Raw genomic sequence first — 17,666 nt, 5'->3', positions numbered from 1 at the left:
TGTACCAATACTTTTTGCTCAGTATCTACGTACCACCTTAAGGCGGGTATTCACCTTAAAAGGCTGGGCTATCCTTGCCCATTGTAGAGCTCCCTTCTCTTGACAACACATTAGAATCCTATCATCCATTCTTTTATTTCAACACTGTTTTCCATACAAGTCATCTACGTAATTCTTCTTTTTCCTGTGAAGTGAGACTTCCTCTGGCTCTCCCTTATTCAGCTGAAGCCTGTGATGTTCTGGATGAATGGGGTTTAACATTGGTTCTACTCTTTAAGATGCTGTTGTTTGGACTCAAAGTTGCTCTGTCATCTGGGTTGTCTATTCTGGGTGCAGCTGTGCAAAAGTTTGATCTTGGAGTTTGCCTTTTCTGAGAGCAGAATGCGGATGGGTACAGGTTTCCCCTGCAGCCTGAAAGTAGAGTGTTACTATGAAAAATTTCATAAGCTGAAATGGTATAAACAAAGAAGCAGTTACCTTAGGATACATCTTGCTAACAGATGTACAAAATACACTGAGATAAGGCACAGATGCTCAGATAGAGTTCAAAGCTATGGCGGTTTGATTCTGAGGAGCTGTGCAGTTTCCAGGGAAGGAGGTTGGCAGCACCACTGAATGCTTGGGTAGAAGTAGCCTGAACCTCTAACCACTACCTCTAACCACTGGCTGCAAAACGAATGCTGAATGCTCTTTTCGCTTTTTGTTTTGGTAAAAGGAAAAATTCTCTTTGGATTTCTTTTGGTTAGCAACAATAGGTGCTAACATAGGTTTTTCCTTAAAGGAAAATGGTGTAAGGCAGACTTTGGAGAACTTGGGGATATTTATACTTTTATTTAAAAATAAATAAAATAAATATCTTCAAGAAGAGTGCTGCCTATGTCCTCTTGGTAGATTCCCCAGACTGTGGGACATGTGGCCTATTAGCTAAAGCATGGGGTTACCGGTGCACCTCTTCACTTGCACATGTTGGTTTTCTTTCTGCTCTTACACTAGCTGTGGCCTTAACACCTTTGGAAGCGTCTGTGGCTCTGAGTTCAAATCTGGTTTTAATCTTCAGATGTCCTTTTCTTTGGCTTAGAGCAGACCCAACTCTGAGAAGGGAAGAGGTGTTAACCCTGACATGACCATTCCTGCAATACTCTTGAGATGAGGCTCTTGTGTGTATGAGACTCTTCTGAAACTTGAACTCTTGGCACTAAGGGATGAGGTGATGGTTTGAGAAGGCCATAAACCTCCAGATCTTGAGAGGTTGGCTAGGTCAAGATACTTCTTGGCATCTTGGAATATGATGCAACCCAGTTGCATTGGGTTGTAGGCTGTCATTATCCAGAGGGTCAGAGAATCTCGCCGGGCTAAAGAATGAAAAAACTCAATGCAATAGAAATATAACCTCCTTATAAAAAACCATTTACAAGATGTGCTGCCTGGCAGCAGGAGAAAACTAGAGGTTGACTGATTTCCAGTTCTTTTTTGTTAACCCCCTTGGGGCCAGCATGTCTTCTAAGGGTGGGGATAAGAGAGTAAGATGGGCACATTCTTTCCTCCTTGAGGAGGAAGAGTCACAGTTAATTAAGCCACTGGTCAGGTGGCCTCCTCTGAGTGTGTACAGATGTCTGTAGGCCCCTCATATGGTCAGTGAGCTCTGGGATCGGCGGTGGCCACCCCGGCTGAAGGGCCGGTTTGAGTTAGTCTGTCCACTTGAGTAGGCGCCGGACGCCACCATCCTACTAGGCTCCAAGAGCAGGTGCTCCCCAGATGAGAATTTAGCCCAGGAGTCCGCTGAGTATGAGTCGTCCCTTGTGTGGTCTCTGCTGCATCTCTCTCCAGGCAGTACCCAGTCCTCCTCATACCTCCGCTTGGCAGGGCTCAAGTTCTTTGGGGTGCTGCTTCTGAAGCTCTGATGTGAGGCAGGTGACCCCAGACAGTTGGTGGGCTGGGCCTCTCCAGGGGTGGTGGCAGGCCTCTGGCGGCTTCTCCAGCTCTGGATTTCCAGCTCTCTTTTGTCCGCAGGGAGTTTGTCAATTTTCTGAGCTCTTAGGATTGGAGACTTCCCGTACGTCCCTTGTAGAGTCAGGAAAATGTACCTGGTGGGAAATAACAGAATAAAGATATTTTGTGACTTCTGACTTCTTGAATTTCAGCATTTAAAGGACCCTTAGAATCCAAGTTCCCACCCAGTGGAGGATCCCCTTTGCCACTCTATTAACTGATGGATCAAATCTATGTCCAGGCACTTCTGGTACTGGGGGAGTTCAGCAACAAAATGTAACAGCTAACATTTGTTATGTACTGTACACATAACTCATGTTATTCTCCCCCAAATCCCAAATAGTTGGTACTTTTGTTTCCTACTACGTACAGACATGGAACCTGAGGCACTAAGAGACTGAATGATTTGTCCAGAGCCATAGAGTGATTGAGGTGTGGTCAGGACCCAGTGCCCTGGATTCTGATGCTTTCCTCTCACCTACTGTGCATGTGGCCATTCTATTTCTGGGCTGTTCTAATTTAGGCAAATTTACTTGCTTTGGTGTGTCAAATCTTTGTGGAACTTAATAATTTTTAAGTAGTTTCCCAATACATATTCTTTTCTTGAATCCATGGGCTATGCCAACTTCAGAGCATCAGTATATTATCACTATTTGCTAGATGACGATACCATTGAGGCTCCAAATGATGAGCTGGGTTTCCTAAGATCTCCTGAGAAGTTGACAGATCTCCCTGATGGTTAACCCATGGTTCCTCTCTCCTACCAAGCTGCCTGTAGTGGACTCTGGAATAGAAGTCTCTATATGTGGCTCAGATCATGAGCTCCTTACTGCCAAATTCAGACTTAAATTGAAGAAAGTATGGAAAACCACTAGACCATTCAGGTATGACCTAAATCAAATCCCTTATGATTATACAGTAGAAGTGACAAATAGATTCAAGGGACTAGATCTGTTAGACAGAGTGCCTGATGAACTATGGATGGAGCTTCATGACATTGTACAGAAGACAGGGATCAAGACCATTCCCAAGAAAAACAAATGCAAAAAAGCAAAATGGCTGTCTGAGGAGGACTTACAAACAGCTGTGAAAAGAGAAGCAAAAAGCAAAGGAGAAAAGGACAGATATACACATGTGAATGCAGAGTTGCATAGAATAGCAAGGAGAGATAAGAAAGCCTTCTTCAGTGATCAGTGCAAAGAAATAGAGGAAAACAATATAATGGGAAAGACTGGAGGTCTCTTCAAGAAAATTAGAGATACCAAGGGAATATTTCATGCAAAGATGATGGGCTCAATAAAGGACAGAAATGGTATGGACCTAACAGAAACAGAAGAAATTAAGAAGAGATGGCAAGAATACACAGAAGAACTGTACAAAAAAGATCTTCATGACCCAGATAATCACGATGGTGTGATCACTGACCTAGAGCCAGACATCCTGGAATGTGAAGTCAAGTGGGCCTTAGGAAGCATCGCTATGAACAAAGCTAGTGGAGGTGATGGAATTCCAGTTGAGCTCTTTCAAATCCTGAAAGATGATGCTGTGAAAGTGCTGCACTCAATATGCCAGCAAATTTGGAAAACTCAGCAGTGGCCACGGGACTGGAAAAAGTCAGTTTTCATTCAAATCCCAAAGAAAGGCAAAGAATGCTCAAACTACCGCACAGTTGCACTCATCTCACGTGCTAGTAAAGTAATGCTCAAAATTCTCCAAGTCAGGCTTCAGCAGTATGCGAACCGTGAACTTCCAGATGTTCAAGCTGGTTTTAGAAAAGGCAGAGGAACCAGAGATCAAATTGCCAACATCTGCTGGATCATGGAAAAAGCAAGAGAGTTCCAGAAAAACACCTATTTCTGCTTTATTGACTATGCCAAAGCCTTTGACTGTGTGGATCACAATAAACTGTGGAAAATTCTGAAAGAGATGGGAATACCAGACCACCTGACCTGCCTCTTGAGAAACCTGTATGCAGGTCAGGAAGCACCAGTTAGAACTGGACATGGAACAACAGACTGGTTCCAAATAGGAAAAGGAGTACGTCAAGGCTGTATATTGTCACCCTGCTTATTAACTTATATGCAGAGTACATCATGAGAAATGCTGGACTGGAAGGAGCACAAACTGGAATCAAGATTGCCGGGAGAAATCTCAATAACCTCAGATATGCAGATGACACCACCCTTATGGCAGAAAGTGAAGAAGAACTAAAGAGCCTCTTGATGAAAGTGAAAATGGAGAGTGAAAAAGTTGGCTTAAAGCTCAACATTCAGAAAACGAAGATCATGGCATCCAGTCCCATCACTTCATGGCTGAGAGACTGAACTGAACTGAATGCAATTAAAGTTCAATTAAAAATTAAAAAGTAATCCAACTGGTCCAGAGGACATCTAAGGTCTTTTCCAAAAATAATCCTTAATTTTTTTTAACCTTCTAAGAGCCTTATAAGCAGAGGTGCTCTTATCCTTCTATTATGTCTAAGAGATTCCAGATGACCTCAATGTGAGCAGGGGTTTCTTAAGACCACAGTAGATCCTACGGAATCAGAAACTTTCCCCCACTCTTTCTCATCTCACTCAGGGAGGCAGTACAGGTGGCCATGCCTATGTTTTTCAGGAAAGACTCAACTTTTGCCTGGAAACTAGAATTTTCACAGTTTAAACATTTCCCCCAAGCTATGAATTTCCTTCTCTGTGCATTTAGAACAAATAACTGTCAAGTTCCTACAATGGGCCAAGCCCCAAGGGATTAAGCTGTGAACCAGACTGACAGGATTCTAGTTGTCAGAAAGCACAGGAACCAGAGTTAGAAGCTACGAAAACAGTGAGTGTGTCACACACATGATCTGATGTTAGAGACCTTCCTCGAGGAGGAAACAAGAAAGCTGAGGGCTGAGGGATGCACAGGAGGGAGCCAGGCAGAGAAGAGGTGAGAGCCAGATTCTGGGCAGGCTGCCGTGTGGAGACTGAGGGCAGGAGTGGGGTAAGAGGTCACAGGTATCGGTAAGGCCAGAGCAGGCAAGGACCGCGGGGAATGTCTTGGGTTTTGTAATTATTGTAAAGGCCTTGGCAAGCCCTTGGAAAGTTACAAACGTGACACGATCACACTTTGACACAATGATAATGGATTAGAGTAAACCCAATAGGAGACTATTGAAATAATAGGTTATAATTCTTTCATTCCCAATCTATGGTGGGGGCTGTAGAAATGGAAATAGCAGATGGATTCTGTTTAACAAGATAAAACTACCAGGTCTTGGCAATGGATAAGAGAGGGCCATGTGGTGGTGGGTGGTGTCAAGGATAATTCTCATGGGCCTGCCTTGATCCTCAGTGGGTAACAGTGGATACAAGGAACTTGAGAAGTGAGCCATGTTTCTGGGAGGGTGGTGGTGATAGAAGGCAGATCATGAATTAAGTTATAGATGTCTGCCACTTTCCTCAGACGTGGCATGTCCAGTGCTGGTGAGGCATAGGTAGCTAGAAGGATGTATCTGGGATTCTGGAGAAAGATCTGGGCTGGGAGTTTATATTAGAGATTCATCTGTGAAAAATGACATTTAACTTCACAATAATGGTTGCTATGTTTATGGAAAGGACTAAAGTTAGAAGACAAAAGAACCCAGGACAAAGGCTTGACGTACACCATGTCATCTTTGAACCAGCAGAGGAAACAAGAGGTAGGAGAAAAACCAAGAGAGTGTTGTGTTACTGAAGCCAAATGAAGTGTACAAGGACTGTTGGGGCCTAGTGTAGCTAATTACGCTGCATTATGTTTTAAAGTTTGTGTGTTAGTAATTTTACAGATAAAAGAAGTTTGCTCTCAGTTTAAGAGAATCATACAGTTCCTTTATACTGGTTGAATTAATTAGACTAAGATTAGTGAGGTCATGGTTAGCGGCTAATTATCACAGGCTTGGTGAGTGAAATCAATCATTATAAATACAGCTTACATCTTTAAGTGAACAAATACAGTTTTCTACAGGAAACATTCTGCCATGTAGATTTCTGTAACAAAAATTAATCATTCCAAGGTTATAAGTTAACAGTCCTTGGAGCTATTAAAATAATCCTTTCTCTGTCAAAGGAAATCTCTTTGCCTTTTTTAGTAAACAGAATTAAGTAGGAATTCAAGTTTATGATGATCTAGAATAAGCAGAGATTTAACTTGCATGCTATGGTAACTGGCAAGAAAATATTTGCTAACTTTCCCTAGCTTGTCCCTCATCTGTTGAACAAGATATAATGGTGAGTATTTGTCTTTTCCAAGAATGTCTGTGCTTTTCAACCATCCTTATCAAGCTGGTAGCCTCTGGCTCCAAGTGTGTCTTCTCACCAAGAATAAGACAAAGAACCAGAACTCTTTGTAGATGATGAACTCTTCCTCTACCCCAATTAAGACACCTAACAGAGGAGGTCAGTCCTTGGTCAGAGGTGATCACAGCCATATTTAACCCCAAAAGTGTGGATGAAAGCATTTAACACAGATACCTGATATCCTTTTCCAATGAGGACAGGACCTTCAAGGTCTTTCCCAGGATCTGTCTCCCAAGCGGGGGTGGGAAATATGTCCTCTGAGGCTTGTGCTTACTTGCCTCCCAGTCTTCAGTCTCAGGGCCCTTGATTAGTGCTAATCACTCTTACCTGTATTATATGTCTGAATTGTCTACTGGATGGTAGACTTCTTGAGAGAAAGAGCCCTATTTTATTCATCTTTCTGTTTCTTTAACATCTTTTTTTCTCATTTATCTCTGAGGGCAGCCTTTGTGATAAGAACTATGCTAAGTGTGGGTTATATAATGATAACAAGCAGGATACTTCTTTCTAGGAGTTCATGACAAACAGATAAAACAGACAGTACGTGGGATAAAGGTAGTGACAGATACAACCAGGTGACGGGAACACATGATCTGTTTCAGCTTGAGGGTGGTAGGTGAAGTCACAAAAGGGTTCAGGAATTGGTCACACCTGGAATGTCAAAGGATGAGGAGGTGTGGTAACAGGAAGGACATTTTGAGTAGAAGGGTCAGCATGAACACAGGCAGGAAGACGAGAGGGCATGCAGACTTTAGGAAAGGTCCAAGAAGCACGGTGATGTGCAGCCCAAAGTTTGAGGCAGGGACTAGGGAGATAAGGCTGTGGAGACCAGGAAGGGCCATGCAGGGAGACCATGTATACTTAGAACCCAACCATGTGTTGAGTTTACAGGAGTGTTTGTCATCTTGATATGTTCAGCCTCTAAACCCTGCATCAGATGTCAAGGTTCTGAGGTGTCTTAGGAAGAAGAAAGGGAGCCCAAACTAGGTTAAGCATGCTGCCAAACTCATTAAAGGAACCAAAGTGTGCTAATGACTTTCTGCCTAATTTTGAATTATAAAAAGTTCTCCACAGTGTTGTGATGGCCTCTTGACTATGGCTTATAATGGTAAAGTAGTTGAATTTCAAAGATTCAGAGTGACAAGATCCTGAGGATGGAGAGGGGCTAGGTCTTGCCTTTGGGTACAGCATCATTAAGTTCACCAAATACTCTGACATAGAGTGTGGGCTGGAGAATAGAACACTGGCCTCTGAGTTGGGAGAACAGACTCCCCCTGTGATTGGTGGTGAGCTGGTGGACACATTCTGGTTCCTCTTGGGACCTCAGCTGTCCCATGAGCAAGTGGGACTACAACCACAGCTCTGTCTAATTTCTTTGGTGATTTTGAAAAAGTAAAATGATGAACTAGATAGAAAAGCATGTGTCAAGAGTAAACTCCAAGGACATGTGAGGCATTGTTGCTATTTTGTTTTGAAAAGCTGACTGTAGAGGCTATAGACTGGAAATGTTAGAAATGGTCACTCTGCGGAAGTGATTTATTTGGCTAATATAGGGTGTGTGTATGTGTATGAGTCTCTGTGTGTTTTAACAAATTTGAGTAGTATTTAAAACTTGGATATTTTCTGCAAAATTTGTGGGAAAAATCGAAAGCTCTGAAATGCTCATCTTGATTTTTCCTTGGGGCAGTGATAGGCTGAAGCTTAGTAGTTCCTTCCCCAATGCCTGTATTTCACCTGGCCTTGCTGCCATTGCTTACCTATCCCTGAAGGCATTTGACAGTTGAGACTCCTGGGCTGATGAATAAAGGACTACAAGAGCTTTTCAAAATGATTCTCTATACACAACACGATTTGTATGGCAGGAGGGGAGAAATTGGTACTCGCATTCTACAGGTGTCATAACAGAGGGCATGCCAGATTCGGTGGCTTTGCTGCTCTGAGGCTGACCTGGGACCAGATTCCGTGCTATTTGCCTCCAAGTTTATGGTTCTTTCTGTGCTAGCTCCCTCCCTTTGGAACAAGAGCCTCAAGCATCCCAGCTGGGGTCAAACTCCTGATTCTTAGGCTATGAGAATGGCTGATGGAGGAGAGTGGTAGTTCTAGGAAGGAAACAGCACCCCCTGCTCAAACCTTGGGAGAAGAGCCACGGCCGGTGTGAGAAAGCAGACAAGGTAGAACGTGGGGTCTGAGAGCTGGCCTTCCATCACCCAGTAGGGATTGGTGGGGCTGTTGCAGCTGACGCAGATGGCATTGTACGCAAGGGACACCGCAAAGTACATCAGGAAGCTGCCTGCGAGAACAAGCCCGTGGATGGCGGTCTGCGGAAGCGAAGAAGTAAACACTGCTGAGGGGACAGTTTAGATTAGTGGGCAATGCACTCATGCTACTTTAACTTTGTTTTACACTTTTCTTTTTTGGAAATGCAACATACCGTTTTTAAAAGTGTGCCATTTAAGGGCTTATTATAAAGTAAATACCTAGGTTGCTGCCACCCAGAATTTGAACACAGATACCCCAGACACCCCTAAATCACCTTGACTTTTGTGATAATTTTCATGATATTCTTTAGTCTTAAAAAAGTTATATTTTGTGTGACTTTTGTCTTTTTTCCTTAATGTGATGATGAATCAGTCTCTTCCACATGTGGCCATCAGGTATTCATTTCTGAAGCAGCGCAGTCTTCTGTAGTCTGATCTCATTTTGTCCTGCCTCTTTTATGCTTCTTCCAATTCCTGTCCTCTTGTAAACTTACTGATGATTTCATATAATTTCATTTTCACCTCTACTAGTTTGAAAGTTATGTATTTCATTTCTATTCTTTCAGTGATTACTCAATAAATGACAGTAAGCAATCTTAACTTACTGTAGTATAAAGTTTATGTTTCCCTCCTCCAAAATTATGCTAAGGGCTTTAGAATAAATTAACTCTGTTTACCTTCTTCCTGATTTATATCTTATTGCTACTGTATATTTAAATTCTATCATCTTTGTAAATCACACAAATCATTATTACAGTTTAATATGGTCAATAGTCTTTAAGATTTACTTACATGCTTGACACTTTTCTATGCCTTCATTATCTCTTGCATTTTGGGTTTTCCATCTTAACTGTATTTTCTTATACTTTTTAAAAAAAGTTTATATTGAAGTGTAATTGATTAACGATGTTGCATTAGTTTTAGGTGTATAGCAGAGTGATTCAGTTATATATATACACAAGTATCTATTCTTTTTCAAATTCTTTTCCCATTTAGGTTACTACAGAATATTGAGCAGAGTTCCCTGTGCTATATAGTAGGTCTTTGTTGGTTATCTATTTTAAGTATAATACTGTGTACACGTCCATCCAAAACTTCTAGTCTATCACTTACCCTTTTTCCCCCTGGTAACCACAAACTTGTTCTCTTAAGTCTGTGTTTCTGTTTAGTAAATAACAATTCATTTGTATCATTTTTAAAAGATTCTGCATGTCAGTGATATCACATGATATTTGTCTTTCTCTGCCTGACTTCACTTAGTGTGATAATCTCCAGGTCCATCCATGTTGTTGCAAATGGCATTATTTTACTCTTTTTAATGGCTGAGTAACAGTCCATGGTATATATGTACCACATCTTCTTTATCCATTGCTCTATTCAGACATTCATTGGACATGTCTATTCAATTAAGACAATAGCCATGTCTTGGCTATTGTAAAGAGCACTGCAGTGAACATTGGGGTATCTTTCCTTGTACTTTTAGTTGATCTTTGAACAACAGGGGTTTGAACTATGTGTGTCCACTTATATGTGGATTTTTCTCAAAAATACTGCAGTATTGCCTGATCCATGGTTGGTTGAATCCACAGATACAGAGGACTGATTATGGGACTTGAGCATCCACAGAATCTGGTGTTTGCATTGGGTCCTGGAACCAGTCCCCAGTGGATACTGAGGGTGGCTATACATCCTTTAGAATTTTTCTTTAGTGGAAGTCTGATGATATATTTTCTGATTCATTATTTCATCTTTATTCTTAAAAGATATTTTTGATCTTTTTTGGAAGTTATTTTCTTTTAGTATATTTAATATAGCATTTCACTATTTTCTGGGCTTCCCAGGTGGCTCAGACAGTAAAGAACCTGCCTGCAATGCAGGAGACCTAGGTTCAATCCCTGGATTGGGAAGATCCCCTGGAGAAGAGAATGGCTCCCACTTCAGTACTCTTGAGGCTTTCCTGGTGGCTTAGATGATAAAGAATATGCCTGCAATGTGAGAGACTTGGGTTCAATCCCTGGATCGGGAAGGTCCCCTAAATAAGGGAATGGCTACCCACTCCAGTTTTCTTACGTGGAGAATTCCATGGACAGAGGGGTCTGGCAGGCTACAGTCCATGGGGTCACAAAGAGTTGGACATTACTGAGGGACCAACTTTCACTATTTTCTGGCTTCTATTGTTGCTACTGAGATGTTAGCAAAACTTTATCTGTTGTTCCTTAGAAAGAAACCTTTATCTCAAAATCTGGCTGCTTTATGATCTTTATTTTTGTCTTTAGTGTTCTATAGTTTTCTTATAAGTGTGGTGTTTTAAAAAATATTATCTTGCTTGAGTTTTGCTAAACTTCTTGACATTGTGGCTTGATGGCTTTTGTTACTTTTGCAAAATTCTCAAGTCACTATCTTTTCAAATATTACCTCTGTGTCTCTTTCTCCTCCAAGACTCTAATCAAATGTATGTTAGATCTTTTAAGATACCCACCTTATCTTTTATATATCTCTTCCATAATTTGCATTATTCTACTTTTGTTTTATATTCTGGATAATTTGACCAGTTCACTAATTTTCTCCTCAGCTCTGCCTAATCTGCAGTTAAGCCAGCCATTGAAATTTAAATTACAGTTATTGGATTTTTTTAATTTCTAAAACTTTTACTTGGTCTTTAAAGAAAATCTTCTAGATTTCTTTGTATGGCTTACCATACATTCTTGCAGATATTTTAAAGCTTATTTATTTTTAAACATAGCAAACAAACCTTTTCTATGAGTTATTTCTGATAATTTCAATACCTTAAATATTTGTTACTGATGTATGTGCTTGTGATCCTTATTGATAAGTCCTTGTTTCGTTTGAACTTCCTTTTTTTGTGTGTGTGTGTTTAAAATTTTTTCTTAACTCATTTGAGAGTTATTTAAATTTCTTAATACAATCAATTGTTATATAGTGCAAATATCTTAATGTCTACTGTTGGTTATTATAATTGAGGTAGAGTTGATTTACAGTATTGTGTTAGTTTCAGGTGTACAGCACAGTGATTTAGTTACATATACGTGGTCCATTTCCCAGGATGAGTCCTTTATATTGACTCTCCCTGATCTGTTCAGCACAGTGGGGACAATCCCTACAGTCCCTGCTGGGGAGAGGAATGCAGGTAACTGTACCCTTACTCTGAAGGTAGAGCATTTGGGGCCCTAACGTAATGTGATCTCTTATTAGACTGTCACTAAGCAGAGACATTACTTTGCCAACAAAGGTCCGTCTAGTCAAGACTATGGTTTTTCCTGTGGTCAGGTATGGATGTGGGAGTTGGACTGTGAAGAAAGCTGAGCACTGAAGAATGGATGCTTTGGAACTGTGGTGTTGGAGAAGACTCTTGAGAGTCCCTTGGACTGCAAGGAGATCCAACCAGTCCATTCTGAAGGAGATCAGCCCTGGGATTTCTTTGGAAGGAATGATGCTAAAGCTGAAACTCCAGTACTTTGGCTACCTCATGCGAAGAGTTGACTCATTGGAAAAGACTCTGATGCTGGGAGGGATTGGGGGCAGGAGGAGAAGGGGACGCCAGAGGATGAGATGGCTGGATGGCATCACCGACTCGATGGATGTGAGTCTGAGTGAACTCCGGGAGTTGGTGATGGACAGGGAGGCCTGGCATGCTGCGATTCATGGGGTCGCAAAGAGTTGGACACGACTGAGCAACTGAACTGAACAGGAGCCTGGGTTTTAGTTTCTGAATATTATGTTTAATGAGGTCTGCCAAAAAGTTCATTTTAGGCAGGGTTGCAAACACTCTCAAGAAAACATAGACTTTGGCATAGCTTGCTTCACTACAATCCCACTTTTCCAGAGGTGTTGGTCTTTAATTATCCTATCAGCCTTTTCATACTTTTAGAGTATGTATACATATATATACATACTCTTTGTATATGTTTGTATATATATACATTTTAATATTACATATATATACACAAATTTATTTTTTTTTCAATGGAAGAGACGTTTTGAAATATCCTAGACCCTGTTCCTAGAGAAGAAAACAGTTAGCTAACATTTTTCAGTCACTTAGGTGAGGATTGTGAAAGCTGACACAGCTATTAAAATTCATGTTAGATTTTGAGACTTCCCTAGCTATCCAGTGGTTAAGACTCTCTGCTCCCACTGCAGGGGGCACAGGTTTGTGGAACTATGATCCTGCACAGTTCAGCCAAAAAAAACTCATGTTTGATTTCTACCCAGGGAAGAAAGACACTCACCCTCTGCTTCAAGCACTTGAAAAAGGGAAATACTTTCTTCATAATGATGGTAGTAGCTGACTCCTTTCCCTGGAGCAACAAAAATCACCAGTGACTACCAGGATACCTGGTCTAGAGATGCATTAGGTGGATTAATAGTGCTGAATAGTGAGTGAAAGGAACAAGTTCTCTGTTTTAAAACATGCAGTGCTCTGAGAAAGAAGGCTGAATGACCAATTATTACTCACTTAATATACATTGTGGTCTGATTATTTACAGGGCATTTTTGAAAGGTTAAAAAAAAATCTAATGGTTAAGAAGGTCACGGAGAGAAGAGTTCCTCTTGTGAAATATCTTGTGCTACTGTTTAGAAAAGAATGTAATTACTGTGAAATGTTTCAAGCAGACAAACAAATCTAATGCATACGATGTCCAGCTTTACCAGTTTTAACCTTATGCCATATATATGAGAGCAGAATCTGTCACTCCAAAATGTGTCTCTGGCATCAGGATTGCCTTTAGCTGGTTGTTTTTAAGAAACAGCAGACAGAGGAGAAGCTCTGAAAACTGAATAGATGTTTTCTTTTTGTAAGAGATATTTATACTTATAAGGGAAATCTCCATTTGTAAGGGTGTCTCCCTCTCTGTACCAGGAAAAAGACACATTCTAAATTTCTAGAAAATCTATCAACTTCCACATCTGGCCTCCCCTAACCCCAAAACTTCTTTTATCTTTAGTTCTAGTATTTAAGGTGGTGGCTAGGGCCATAGTTTCCTGGTCTCTCTCATGTGTATAGGAAATACTGATTAAACTTCTGTTTGTTTTTCTCCCATTAATCTGTCATTTATTATAGGAATGTCTAAGCTGAGACCTAGAAGGGTAGACTCCTACACACATTTGCCTCAGATTTTATTAAAAGGAGCCTTACAGATACAATTCTACCACCATGCATCCCTTGCAAATGCCTTTTCATTCATCTTGAAAATAAATTGTGTTCATCATTTTTATGTGTATTTTATATGTACATGTTTATCCGTGTTAATGGATACTTTTAAAATTTTATCATGTAGATATCCTTCTGAATTCTTCTCACTAGACAGTATGCTTTGGAGGTTTGTTTTTGTTGCTAAATGCTGTTCTAGTCATTTTAACTGTTCTAGTGTATGACTATGCTACTATTTGCTTTCCTGTTGGTGAACGTTTAGGCTGTTTCCAGTTTTTAAATTTTGCTTTAAAGAATAATGATGTAATATCTTATATATGTCTATGCATGTCTATGTATATACATGTGTAAAAGGATCGTCCAGGTTGCATAGTTAGAAGTGGAATTGTGTCACAGCCTGTGAATACTTCTAGCTAACTCTTCTTCTAACATATTCTTCTAGCTGTTTTCAAATTGCTTCTCCAAAGTGGTGCTATCAGTTTATAGTTTACCAACAGAATCTGAAAGTTCCTAGGTTAGGCTTTATTATCTTTAATTAAGTAGTATTAACTCATACCGCTGCTGCTGCTAAGTTGCTTCAGTTGTGTCCGACTCTGTGAGACCCCATAGATGGAAGCCCACCAGGCTCTGCAGTCCCTGGGATTCTCCAGGCAAGAACACTGGAGTGGGTTGCCATTTCCTTCTCCAATTAACTCATACTACTACAGTACTATTAACCCACACTACTGAGTTAATTTGCCAATATATTATTTAGAATTTTTACATTTACGTTCATTGAGGAAACTGCTCTGTAATTTTGTTTCCTAGGACTGTCCATGCTCATTCTGATATCAGGATTATTCTAGCCATGAAAATTGGATTTGAATCCATGAAAAAGTTGGTATGACATAGGAATTATCTGTCCCTTATAAACTTGGTCAAACTCACCTTTACAATCCTTTGGCTTTGTAACTTTAGGAATAAGATTGCTGATTTGGTTTCTCGAATGGTGATTGGTTTATTCAGCCTTGATGAATGATTTTGACTATAGTTTGGTAAATTTTATATTTAAAGGATTTAACTTGGTTTAACTTTTCAGAAAAATATTAAAAATATTGATTCCATTGACCATTGTATACATGAGATCTGCATCCATGAAAACAGAGGGTTCAACACCGTTTTATATGAAGGACTTGAGGATCTGTGGATTTTGGTATTCACATGAGTCCTGGAACCTGTGCCTTGCAGGTACTGAGACAAATGTGTATCCATAATTGCAGTCTTTTTTATTTCTAGTACTGTTTTTGCGGCCTTCTCTTTCTTTTGGATCTGTTTTGTCAGAGGTGAGTTTTTTCCCATTTTTGGCCACACTGTGCAGCATGTGGGAATCTTAGTTCTGTGACTATGTATTGAACTCATGCCCTTGGCATTAGGAGCATGGAGTCTTGACCACTGGACCCCAAGGAAGTCCCAAGAGGTGAGTTTTCAGTAGGGTTTGAAGAGCTCAGTTTTGGTCTTATTGACCTTTCTTTGATTTTTCTCTCATCTTTTTTTCTTTTCCATTTTCTTTAGGTTTACATGGTATTTTTTTAAAGTTTCTTAAGTGAAATTTTAACCTCTTTTTAATCTTTTTGTTTTTAATAGTAAAAGCTTTAGCTGCATCCCACAAGTTTGCATATATATTTTTATAGTCATTCAGCAGCAATAAGTATAATTTCCATCACGATTTACTTTTGACCTCCTAAATGACCTGTTTAGATGTGCATTTTGAAAGTTCCATGCATGTTAGGCTGTACTTTCATTGTATTTATTAATCTAAATGCATTACTATCAGATAATAGGTTCTTTATGATACTGATTCTTTCAAATCCCTTTGTGATTTAGAACTTGGTCTTTACATTTTTGGTGTATGGTCAGGTGTGTTTGAAAGATGCATATTTAGTATCTGTTTAGAGCAGGATTTTACATATTAGCGCTAACTGCAATAGGTCAAGTGTGGTAATTTATTCAAAGCTTGATCTGTGTCTGTTTTGATGGAGTTCTATAAAAACATCATTCTAGAATTGTAATTTTTTCCATTTCTCTTCATATTCACGGGATGAGAAAGTCCTATCTGATACTTCTGGCCATCATTTTCTTTGTTCTTACCTTTTCCTCTACTCGACAGCCTGGGGAATTGATAGTTTCCTATATTCCTCTAATTTCTTTCCTTTCCTTTATGTTTAATCTTAAGTTTTTAGTAATTGTAAGTATTAAGATACTTTAAGATTTAGGAGGTACTAAATAAATTAGACTTTTATGGACCAACTTAGTTGTGTATTTCTTGTCCTATTCATACAATGAAGACTTCAGCATAAATTACCTACAGAATAGCCTTTCCTTACCATTACGTTTTTTTCTTGCAGTTTTAGCTTTTATTTTCTTTCAGGTTCTTGCATATTTCTCTCTTCCTTTAGTGAGGGTCTATAGGTGGTAGACCTTATAGAGTTTATCTAAAAATGTCATTTTTTTTTTTTAACCACAGGCTACTAAGAAGGGACAGAAACATGTTATATACAGGTAAGAAGGGGGAAAAAGCAAACATACAGCTGTATTATTTGCCTTTGATTCTGCTGTTTGATAAAAATAAATCATTTTCTCTGACTGAATGAATATAGTAATGACCTAGGAGATTTTTGTGGCCTTCTTAGAGAATTAAAATCAGTGTTCCCCACTGGTTGGGTGGGTGTACTTCCCTTGGGAATCTTTATTTATCAGTCCTAAGTGAACTATCACTTAAGTGTAGTGATTGTGTACAAATAGTGTAACTGTTTGCTATTTGGCCTTAAGTCTTTGAAGATAATTGCTCCACTATTTTTTGGTTTCTATTGTTTAATTGCTGTTAATTTTCAGGTAATCTGTCCATAGTCTCTGGCAGATTTTAAGACTCTTTCTTTTATACTGTATAGTTGTACTACCAGGCACTATATCCAGATTTATTTTGATTGTCATTCTCAGTGATGACCTCTTCAGTACTTCTCTAACCATTCTTTCCTTGTTCTTCTATGACTTCTATTATGTGGCTGTTGGAGTCATGCATTCCAAATATCATTCCTCTTGATTACATTTTCATATTTATGTGGCATTCTGCATGAGTACACAATACTTTCCAATTTTGGTAGTTTACTCTTAGCCAGTGTCCAGTCTAGAGTGGATTCCACAAATTGCATTTTTAATTTCAGTGACAAACTTTTTGCATTTTCAAGAGTTCTAAATCTTTCCTTAGCTTGGTTCAGTTCCTAGTATTAAAATTATGACTGCCTTCTTCACAGTTTCTGATAAAACTAAGTGGTTTCTCTGGTGGTTATGAAAGAAATTTATTTAAGCTTGACTAGGCCTTTTTGTTTTTATCACTTTGTTCTATCTGTCATGGCATGAATTGGAACTATGGGGTTTTCAAGATGGGAACTCTGTGATCTGGAAGCCCTCCTGGGTGGCTGTTATCAGCCACTGCTTGGTCTAGCTTGTGACAGCAGGGGGAAGAGAAGGGGTTCCACTGTAGCAGGTTGGGAATACCCTGAGCCTACTTAGGGAAGTTTCTAAACATTTAATACAAATGCTCTCAGAAAGATTTGGTTTTTGCCCAGCTGAAATGGTTCTTTCTGTAAAGGGGTCTCCCTGCACCCATCAATCTTACCTCGTCACACTATTGGCACAGAGGTTAAAAGGTCAAGAGTCAGCCAGCTAGGCTTTAGGCTTGCTTCTGTCTTGCACTGCCTGGGGAAAGTTTAACCTCTTTATATTCATTTCTGTATCTGTAAGATGGGAATTAAAAAAAAAATACCTAACACATGCATGTGTTGCAAAATGATTTCCACAATAAGTTTAGTAAACATCCATCACTTTGCAATACAGTTGACTCTTGAACAACACAGGTTTGAACAGCATAAGTTCACTTATACACAGATTTTT

The 17,666-nt window shown here is 39.7% G+C and overlaps 1 protein-coding gene across 6 annotated transcripts in view; it reads right to left on the bottom strand.

Annotated features, from left to right (window-relative positions):
* Positions 1–1,624: 1,624 nt before the first annotated feature.
* ATP10B (ATPase phospholipid transporting 10B (putative)) overlaps positions 1,625–17,666 on the bottom strand; it is a 392,801-nt gene continuing 376,759 nt past the window's right edge. For 5 of the 6 annotated variants that reach the window (XM_044947366.1, XM_044947364.2, XM_044947367.1 and 2 more), the window contains 2 exons: positions 8,436–8,623; positions 1,625–2,084 (listed from right to left, as the gene is read on the bottom strand). In XM_044947366.1, coding sequence (XP_044803301.1) covers positions 1,625–2,084; positions 8,436–8,623 — 648 coding nt within the window. The remainder of the gene's footprint in view (positions 2,085–8,435; positions 8,624–17,666) is intronic. The other variant, XM_044947368.1, reaches the window with a different exon arrangement.

Source organism: Bubalus bubalis, chromosome 9, assembly GCF_019923935.1.
Source record: "Bubalus bubalis isolate 160015118507 breed Murrah chromosome 9, NDDB_SH_1, whole genome shotgun sequence".
Classification (NCBI taxonomy): domain Eukaryota; kingdom Metazoa; phylum Chordata; class Mammalia; order Artiodactyla; family Bovidae; genus Bubalus; species Bubalus bubalis.
The sequence above is the reverse complement of the archived record's forward strand: the minus strand, read 5'-3'. Positions and strand labels throughout refer to the sequence as shown.